Source organism: Lactuca saligna, chromosome 9 (genome assembly GCF_052625555.1).
Source record: "Lactuca saligna cultivar CGN05327 chromosome 9, ASM5262555v1, whole genome shotgun sequence".
Classification (NCBI taxonomy): domain Eukaryota; kingdom Viridiplantae; phylum Streptophyta; class Magnoliopsida; order Asterales; family Asteraceae; genus Lactuca; species Lactuca saligna.
Genome location: NC_136425.1, coordinates 16800001 through 16810610, shown reverse-complemented (window position 1 = coordinate 16810610; position 10610 = coordinate 16800001). Strand labels below are relative to the sequence as shown.

General features: G+C 40.8%; 2 protein-coding genes across 2 annotated transcripts; both read right to left on the bottom strand.

Moving 5' to 3' along the window:
• On the bottom strand, positions 1–369 carry LOC145016028 (uncharacterized). Its single transcript, XM_078974466.1, has one exon. The coding sequence runs from the start codon at positions 367–369 to the stop codon at positions 1–3; it is 369 nt and encodes a 122-aa protein (XP_078830592.1).
• Positions 370–799: 430 nt separating this feature from the next.
• On the bottom strand, positions 800–1309 carry LOC145016027 (uncharacterized). The gene has a single exon (XM_078974465.1). It carries the CDS (start codon positions 1307–1309, stop codon positions 800–802), a length of 510 nt encoding a protein of 169 aa, XP_078830591.1.
• Between the last annotated feature and the right edge of the window lie 9301 nt (positions 1310–10610).

Genomic DNA, 10610 nt, shown 5'->3' with positions numbered 1-10610 from the left:
CTAAGGTTGAGCCCGACTTGCCTCGTTCTTTCTTAGCACATACTCCCCCACTTTGAATGCTTTTTCCTTTACTCTTTGGCTATAATATCTCTCTGTCGCACGTTTGTATGCTGCTTGGCATATGCTCGCCTTCTCTTGCATTTCATCAAAGATATCTAGGTTCAGCCTCAGGACTCGGGAATTGGCTTCTTCATCGGCATGGCTTGTCCTTAGCGTGCCTATCATCACCTCTGTTAGAAGCGTTGCCTCCGCTCCATATGTCAAACTGAATGGTGTCTCTCGCGTTCTTGTTCGTGGGGTGGTCCTATACGACCATAGCACTGTTGGTATCTCTTCTATGCAGTTTCCTTTGGCCTTTCCTAACCGCATTTTAATCTCGTTTACAATGGTACTATTGGATACTTCTGTCTGTCCATTTGCTTGGGTGTGCCACTGATGTGAATCATTGATTTATCCCCTTGATAGCACACCACTCCTTGAACGGGTTTTCAGCAAACTGAAGTCCATTGTCACTTATCAACGTTTTAGGTGTGCCAAACCTACTCATGATATTCTTCCAGACAAACTTTATCATGTGCCTTCCTGTTGTGCACGCCAATGGTTTTGCTTCGATCCATTTTGTAAAATAGTCCACAACCATGATCATATATTTTAATCTTTCTGGTGCTTCTAGGAATGGTCCCACAATGTCTATTCCCCGTTAATAAAATGGTCAGGGGCTGAATATATTGGATAATGGCACCGATGGAATCACGTGGACTGGGGAGAACGCTTGACACTCCCCACATGCTTTCGTCAACTATATTGCGTCTTGGTGCACAGTGGGCCAGTAGATTCCCATCCGAAGCACCTTTCCTATTAAAGCTCGTGCCCTCTCATGTGCATCTGCTTGACCTACATGTGCTTCCCACAATGCCTCTTTCCCTTTGATCTCGTCCACGCATCTTAGCCATGGTGTCGTGAACCCCTTCCGGTATAGTTCCCCCTCAATTAGAGCGTATGAAGGTGCCTTTATGCGCACTCTTCTGGCCTTGTCGTGACTATCAGGTAGGACGCCTTGTTGTAAGTAGTCTATTAGTGAGGTCATCCATATGGATCCTGTTGTCGTGAGTGTGCTTACCTGTCGTTCCTCTATACTTCTTTCCTTGAGCACTTCAACCAAGACTTTCTTTGATAAGTGGTCAAAACATGTCGACACCAATTTGCTTAGGGCGCCAGCTCTCCTGTTCTCGCTTCTTGGGATTTTCTTGATAGTGAACTCCTTAAACGATTTGGTAAGCTGTCGCACTGTCTTAACGTATCTTTCCATTCTTTTGTCTCTTGTCTCGAAGCTTCCATTGACCTAGTTGGCAGCCAGTCTTGAGTCTGTCAGCGCAGCTATGGCCTCCGCCCCCATTTGTTTGGCCAAGCGTAGGCCGGCCAGTAGTGCCTCGTACTCCACCTTATTGTTTGAGGTGTGGAAGTCAAAACTGAGGGCATACGTAACCTCTTCTTTTTCCGAGCTGGTTAAGATTAGGCCAGCCCCCGAGCCCTCCATGTTGGACACTCCATCGATATATAACGTCCATTTTCTATTTCCCTCTGGAATTTCTTTTACCGCCATGATTCCTCCTTTGGTTACGTCTCCTTCCCCTGGGACTTCAAGTAAGAAATCTGCCAGCACCTGCCCTTTGATGCTTGTCCTTGGCCAGTAGCTGATATCATGTTCACCCAGTTCAATTGCCCATTTTACGAGTCTTCCTAAGGTTTCAGGCTTGAGCAAGATTTGTTTAATCGGGCAATTCGTCAGGACCTCTATTTGGTGGGCTTGAAAATACCGTCTCAACTGTCTTGCAGCATAGATTAGCGCTAGCACCAGCTTTTCCAGGGTGGGATAGTTAAGTTTAGGGCCTTGTAACACTCTACTCACGAAGTACACTGGCTTCTGTTCCCCTTCTCTTTCAACAAGTAGTACAAAGGATATGTCTTCGGCTGAAGTCGAGAGGTATACCTGCAATATCTCACCCAGAATGGGGCTAGCTAACGTGGGTAGTTTGTGTAAAGCTTCCTTTATTCCTTGGAGTGCTACCTCTGGTGCCGCTGTCCACTGGAAATTGCTTTTCTCGATCCATCCTTTCAATGTGTTAAATAGCAGCATAGCATTTTCAGCTGACTTTGAAATAGACCTACTGAGCGGTGTGATTTCCCATTCAGTTCTTGTGCGTCCCTTAGAGTACTTGGGGGTGGTGTTTCCATGAACTCATCCACTTTTGCTGGTATGGGTTGGATTCCTTGTTTCGTTACATAGTATCCTAGGAACTGGCCTTCTTCCACTCCAAATGTGCACTTGATTGGGTTTAGCTTCATCCTTGCTTTTTCCAATGATTTGAAAGTATCTTCAATATCCTGTAGCATCTTTACCTCATCCTCACTTTTAATGACCATGTCATCGACATATACTTCATTGTTTCTCCTAATCTGGCTTGAGAACATTGAGTCGACCAGATGTTGGTATGTTGCCCCCAAGTTTTTTAAATCGAAGGGCATTTTGGTATAACAAAATGTTCCATGGTCAGTGTAGAAATCTGTTTTCTCCTCGTCGTCCTTGCTCATCAGGATCTGGTGATACCCTTTATGCATCCAGGAAATATTTTAATTTGAAACCTTGTAGCGATTCTACTTTCTGATCAATTTTTGGGAGGGAGTGGCAACCTTTAGGGCATGCCTTGTTAAGGTCGGAGAAATTGATCCACATGTGCCATGACCCGTCATGATTCCATTCCATGACAGGATTGGCTATCCAAGTTGGGAAAACTGCTTCCCTCAGGATTCCCGCCTTTGTCAGCTTAGTCACATTTGTGTTGATCGCCCTATTACGATCTCCCTCCTAGACCCCCTTTTTCTGTTTAACTTCCTTTTTACCCGGTTTAATCATGAGTTTGTGTTCAATGATTTTTCGGTCTACACCTACCATGTCTGTGGGAGTCCATGCGAATATGTTCTTGTATCGCCTGAGGAGATCGACAAGTGCCCGGTTGGTTTCCCTAGAAGGTTGTGACCGATGTTGATTGTCTTGTCAGGGTGCTCTTCGTTGACCACCTCTTTCTCGTATGACGATTCCCCCCATAATTTTTTGGTTTCTCTTGTTATCTCGGCTTGTTGCATAATCGTAAAGCATTGTAGCTGTCCTGGCCGTGTGGCCAGTATTATGGTCGGACCTCCGCTAGTGTTGAACTTCACTATCCCGTGCATTGTGGACGGAATCGCGCCTAATTTGAGCAAGGCTGGCCTTCCCACAATGATATTATGCTCTGCAGAATGTTGGATCACAACAAAATCTACCAGGACTATTTTCCTTCATTGCTTGTCATGACTAGTCAATGTAAAAAGGAAGGTGGATCATGCCTAGCGGCCATAGACTATGTCCCGTGAATCCAACCAACCTTTCCGTTGTAGGTCTCAGGCCGTCCTTCCACCTGTTTGGAAGAAGGCATAAACAATGCTCGTTGATAATGTAAGCGGAGCTACCCGTGTCGATATACACTCTGTGTATGACCATGTCTTTAATAGAGGCATGTATTATGAGAGGGTTTTCACCTGTATAGCCTTCGGGTATGGGATCTTGTGTCATGGGCATGAGGTTCTCTTGGTGTGCAGTTCCCTCGTGTTTGCTTCTATTGCCTCATATCATGAATATTTCTTTGGGTTGAGTACCTTCTTTCGGAGCTCCTTTGGCGTTTTCTGAGTCAAACTTGGCGCACAGGCTGCGTGCTACCTCCACAAGATCTCCCTTGATCTTCTTCTCCTCCATTTCTTTTTCAAGGACCGAGAAGTTGGCAATGTCATGTGTTTTGCTTTTGTGGTTTTTGCAGTACCGTCCTTTTGGTGCTCTCTCTTGTTGTTTGTCCGCGACCACATATACATCTGGATGACAACCCTATCTTTCATCCTTAACGAACGGCCTGAAGCGACTTAGTAGTCTCTTCCCTTGTCCGAAGTACCTGCCTCCCCCTGATGTTTCTGTGTAGGTTGGGTTAGAACGCTTGACGACCGAGGCGTTTAAGTATGCTTGTTTCGTTGCTTCGCCTTCCTCCTATCTTAAATATCTTTCCACCCTTTCCTTTAGTTCAGCTCTTGTATGTGGTTTTTTTCCCATGAGTTTCTGTGACAGAGGTTCGGGGAGGAGTCCTCATGTGAAATCCCGTGCTATAAGACCCTCTTCATGACTCGGTACGTCCAACGTGGCGTTTGTAAACCGTGTGAAGTACTCTCTTACGTTTTCCCCTTCCTTTTGATTACATCCGATGATGGAATGGGAATCGCCTTTGTACTTTCGCAGTTGGATGAAGTTGGTGAGGGAAAGATACTTGAGTTAGCCAAAGTTGTAAATGCTACCCGGGCGCAACGTCTTGAACCACGTGCCTGCATTTCCATCTATTGCCGTTGGAAAATATGTGCACCAGAAATGCTCGTCTAGTTTTAATAACGTCATTGTCCATTCATATGTGTCGATATGACTATCCGGATTGGTGATACCATTGTAAGTTTTCAGGTTGAGGAGCTTCACTATGTTTGGGATCTCGTAATCCAGCAGTTCCTTAGCAAACAGAGATGTGACACTCTGTGATAGCCAATCCTAATTGGGGATGGTTAGTGAGCCCTGTACATTATACTGGTGGGGCATGTTGTACGGTTGTGCCCTGGGGTGACCGTAGAATGCTTGGTATCCTCTATTAGGACCATAGAAGGCCTCCTGCTGGAACGGAAACTGCAGCGAGTATCCCGGATGTATGAGTTGAGGTTGAGCCAGGGACTGCGTTGGTGCAGGCTGCTGTAGACTTGTGTGGGAGGTCACGATAGGCTCACCCCATGTGCCTGTCGAAAGGTGAGGAAACAAAGGTGGTGCTATCATGGTTTGCGTGAGTGGTGAGAGCATCAGGGGTGTGCTCGTCGGTATCTGGCTCTGTGGTAACACGTGGAGTGATGGTTGAGTGTGTGGTGTTTGGCTTGCTGGTATCATCGCTAGAAAAAAGGGAAGCTAGCATTGTACCATCGGGGTAAAAAAGGGTGACGTTTGGTTTACTGAGAGTTTTGTCGCCGTTCGACTAAAAAGTTAATGGTGTCAGCAAAGGTGTGGCTAGTGGTGTCGTCCCCATATGTGGCCTCGGTTGTCGGGATGGCGGTTGGATGATGGCTTCTATGCATGTTGTTGGCAATGAAGGAGGTGGTTGAGCTAGCTGTTGGGTTATCGGGGGTGTTGTAGTTAGCATAGAGCTTCCTTCGTTGGTGGGTTCAATGGTGGCCGTTATGGGTGGCGGTATGTCGTCCAATGGTGTCATGGAGCGTATAGGGCTGTTCTGGATTCCCTCAACCCCGTCGCCGCCATCGGACGCCATTGATTTTGTTGAAACTGTGGTTTTTGCTTCTATCTTTGTCACAAAAAACGGATGGCGCCAAATGCTGCAACCTTGACCTGGACCTCCTACTTTCTCTCCGGTATGGTGTTAAGAGGTATCTGCAAGGCCACACGAAAGAACAGCCGTCAGCCGTTTCCCTGGAGGAGGCTCTCGGAAGAACGCTCGGACGGTCAAGTCAGATGGGTTTTTAGGTGTCTCTCAAGGAAATAGCTCTTAGAGAAGATGGCTTACCTATAGGGATCCTGAGTGCACCCTTTTATACCTAGCGATCCTACTTGTCCGTACGGGACATGATCGCTTTTAGGGGACAAGGTCAGAAGCGCTGATTGGAGGGTTGTGCACCTTTTTACGTCAAAGTACTGCCATTGGTTCCGACGGTAATGCTCTAACCCTCTGCCTTGTCGCTTGACCATATCCTTTGTCTTGACACTGGGAGTGTCTCTGGCGGACGCGAGCCTTTCGACGGGGCGCGTTGCTCTTAGGGGCGCTAGCGGGCGCTGAGCCCGCTCCTCTTGGCTCAGGTGGGGCGCAAAGTATCTTGGGTAGGCATGATTCTTCCGTGCCGACTTAGGCACGTCATCAGTAATCATGTTTCCTGTACGTGTTTCTTTACTCAATTACTTCAAAAAAAAAAAAAAAAAAAAAAAAAAAAAAAAAAAACTTGGGCTTTTTGACCATCGATTTCCGATCTAATTTTCATGTTATTTTGTCATATTTTCCAAAGTTATTCACGTTGAAGAAGTTAGAGAGACATTTGAGTATTGTGATTGACGGTATACATATATCAATCTCTACTTCACTTTTCCTTTTATGATCAAAGACTATGTTTGTTGTATTATTTCCGTTTATGTTCTTTTTTTAATTTAATATCTTACCTTTTTTATTAACTTAATTATCATCGTACAATGAGTGAGATGCAAAATGGGCAACAAGTTGCACTGTCAAGCTTTTTTTTTATCGTAAAGCTAATTCTTTTGAAGACTACATTCATAGATTTATAGGATATTGTTGGATTGGGTATCTAAGCTCATAACTATAATTGGTATAAACTTAAATTGATGGTAGCACAATCATTTTGGACTGTCCTCAAACCTAGCAATTAAATAGGATAACTTTTAGAAAGAGATACTGATTTAATAATTTATTATATGGTTAATAAATTAATTAGAAATCAAAATAAATCATTTCTTAATATATTATGAGAATAATATATTAATTGGAAATAGTATTATTTAATTAATAATTAATCGGAAATTAATTTGAATTAATTTTGGGATTAATTTGATTAATTAAAAGTGCATGTTATGTTTGGTTATTTATTGAAAGTTAAGGAAAGGAGCTCATGGACCTCAATGGATGAAGTGGACGAAAATTACTTGGGCAAGCCCAAGGAGTTTTTGTCCAAGCCCTTCCATAAAGAAGGGAATGGGCTGCTTGGTCACCAAGCAAAGGGATTTGAGTTTTCTCCTTAAACTCTAGCTTTACCAAGCTAACTCAGCTATATAAAGGGTCATAACCCCTCCTTAAACTCTCTTCAAGCTCCTTGGTTGGTACGGTTTTTGGGTGAACCATCAATGGCACAACACTGGTGGTGCTTTCTTCTAAGAGTTTTTCTTTCAAAAAGGAATGCAAGATTGTTTGAAATAACAATCTTCAAGGTAAGTTTCTTGTTCTTATGAATTAGTTTTTCATAAGAAAGTTTTGTAGGATAACAATTCATAGTATGTTGCCTATATGTGAAAGACATAACTCCTATTAGGTTGCATGTGCCCTAATCATTAGAATTATCTAAATGTTTTTACGCTTAGAGCATTGTATTTGTAACCATAATAACCCATCAGATATAACATTGCTATGCATGATCAATTGTACTCTACTAAGAAGCTTCACCGCATCTAGAGCGAGGAAACCAAACATATCAAATGAAAACGGTATGAACACATGTTGATTTTCCATGCATGATTTCTCATGTTTGGTGACTTTGCCTGTGGCAGCTTTTAAAGTAGGTTGTCCCGCCGTGAAACCCCCAGCCTTCAAGCCCACAAGAGGGATACCCCTGTAAGGTCTACACATGCGTGTTTCCCTCTAACCCATCCAAAAATCAAAACATCAGCCAGTCTAAGGGCTGACATTCCTTCTACCAGGTCAGTCAAGAAATTCACAAGTGCCTCTTTTTTGGCGAAACCTTGGTACACTTAAATATGTTAAACAAAACATCCCTAACCATATTGTGCATGTATTTGAACCTTGGGAGTTCTTTATAGTGAACTACATGCTCTCTAAAAGAGTCCAAACATGCCTTGCGACACACCGTACATATCTCGTCAGCTGGGAATATTGGAATCATGAGTCGATATTTGAGGATGGTACGATACTCCACATTAGACATATGTTGGCTAAACCCATCTGTAGGGATGGCTAGAAGAAAATCTTGAGCATGTAGTGCATGTAAGCATTGGAAAACCACTTTCTGCCGATTCGTCATGCCGAGATGCACTTCCATATCTTGGATAATTTTACAAAGAAGGGCACTCGTCAATGTATTCTGGGATTTAGGGCTGGTTCTTTATGTCTTATTTCTTGATTTAGATGTGGATGCTCATCACCGATTGGTTCTATTTGTGAAAACATACCATACTCTCTCTTCTGAATGTCTGATGTATTCTTCGTAGTTAGATGATTGTATAATATATCTTCTTCTTCTTCTCCTTCTGATTTTCGAGTTAATGAATAAAGAATGAACTCTTGAATATTCAACATATATTAGAATAAATGTTCTAGCATGCTTTGATACCAACTGAAAGTTTCAAACCCTTTGTAGATTCATAGATCAAATAGAACAAGAAATAACAATGAAGAACACAAAAAGTATCACAAAGTTGTCTTTCACCAAGAAAGGTTTGTTTTCACCAAGAAAATGGGTTATCATGAAGACGTTCAATACATTAGAGTTTCACCCTAATATTGATTATATACTAATATATTCTAGTGAATCCTTCAATTAATGGATTGTATCTAATCTACATATAAAGAAATATGGTACAAAACGAATGTATCAAATCAAATCTTCTCCAGATTCATATGTCAGCACCAACACATCAGAAGCTGATAAGAGCATCCACTTTAGGGAGTCTTTTTGATCAAGGCATCAATGTCAACATCAAAGAGATCAGCTTTAGCTTCAGTCATCAGCGTCAGGGTATGACACTGATCAACTTCAGCTTTAGCACATAGTACCATCAACGAGTGTCATCATAGTATCACCAGATTTGTGTGATCAGTGTATAACCATCAACATCTTGACATATTGATCAGTCTTCAGTAGATGGTATCTTTATGCATTTAGTGCGGATAGAGTCTTCAGGGTCTTTCAGTCATCAGGGGATGTTAATCCGTCTTCGACATATGAACTTCCATCAGCATATCTTTAGATTAACTAGCTAACTATAACTATAGTGTATACATTTTGTGTCATCAAATCTATACAATTGAGTGACCCAACACTTAATATGTACAGTTCTAAACATATAACTTTAGATCTGATCCTTTTCAATGACTTAATGGATAAAGTTTCCAACTTTATCTATTAGGAGTTCATCACAATGCTAGATCTACAACCCTAAGTCCATTAAGTCCTTAATGTGACCAAAACTTATGCATGGACACAACGTGACTCCAAACATGACTATTTTGTTCATTATCCGAAGCATATTGACCATTAAAGAGCCATAACAAGCTTTGGAGTTCCTCAAACTCTAAAAGAATCCGGAGAAGGGACCAAAACCATACAAAAATGAGCTCAAACTTGTTTCTAGAAGAAGAAATGTCAAGGTATAAACTTTATACCTTAAATAGCTCATAAGTATGAAAAGGGTGTTGGATCCAAGCTTTCTCCTTGCTTCCTTGCACAAATATGGACTCCCTTCTTCCTCCAGCTTCATCAAAGTCTAACGAACAAGTCAAAAATCAAGCAAACAAGCTCTCAATAATACATGGAGGCTAGGGTTTCATGTTGTAGGGGTGGAGGTTGAAGAAGATGCCCTAATCCATGATTTTAAGCCTTTAAATATGGATGAACCCTAAACTTTATGGTCTTGGGATGCAGTGTTCATCATGTCGCGACACCCATCTTTCCACGTTGTGGTGACAAATGAACACATTTTTCATTAACCATGCACCACACTCTTGCCACTACTCCACCACGCCGTCTTGCCTCTAGGCCAACAATCCCAAAATTCCATTTAAGTCGAAAGCCCCTCAAAGCCCAAAGTCTTAACATAAACCTAAGAACCTTAATCCTCAAGGTCCAAACTTCGTCCATTGAGACCCGTGACCTTCAAAAGGTCATCTTCCACCCGAGCCTCCAAGTTAAGGTTATCTAGAAACACGATGTCACATTATTTTTATATATATATATATATATATATATATATATATATATATATATATATATATATCTTTATTGAAGGGATTAATCGGTCACACAAAGTCAATTAAAAAAAAAACTCAAAAGAAATTTTAAAAAATTCACAAAATTAAATTTTTTTTACTCCAAAATTTCAAATATTATACCAAAATGTTCATATTTTCGTATTTTTAAATTTTCAAATTACAAATTCTCTTATTTTCAAATTTTCAAGTACTTATTTTTCTTAAAATATATTAATCTTTGATTAATTTTAATATTTTAGTAATGATCTATGGTTTCCGATTAATCACCGCCAAAACCGATAAATCCCTTAACAACATTCGACCGTCGAACAATTTTTACAATATATATATATATATATATATATATATATATATATATATATATATATATATATATATAAACACACACACACACAGAGAGAGAGAGAGAGAATTAAGTTCTAATGAGATCACCATCTGTTTTAGAATAAATAGGATCATTTATTCAACCATCATTTTAAAGTCTATCTTATATTGAAAAAATATATCTAAACATATATAAATTTATCATTTTCAACCTCTTTCCAAATAGGTATTAGAAAATAAATCTACGAATAGTATGCACCATATGCACATTTGGTCGTTAAAAAAAATAAAAGAAAATAAAAATTATTTTTCTAAAAATAATTCAACGAATCACCATCTATATTAAATTTTTACACAATTATGGTATTTAAAAAAATTCTCGAAAAAGTTAAGAAATGTGCATATATGTACAAACTCAAATGTGTATGATTTTTCGAC

Coding starts and splice junctions, on each gene's coding strand:
- LOC145016027 (XM_078974465.1), bottom strand. CDS start 1,309: ATGGAAAGATACGTTAAGACAGTGCGACAGCTTACCAAATCGTTTAAG.
- LOC145016028 (XM_078974466.1), bottom strand. CDS start 369: ATGCGGTTAGGAAAGGCCAAAGGAAACTGCATAGAAGAGATACCAACA.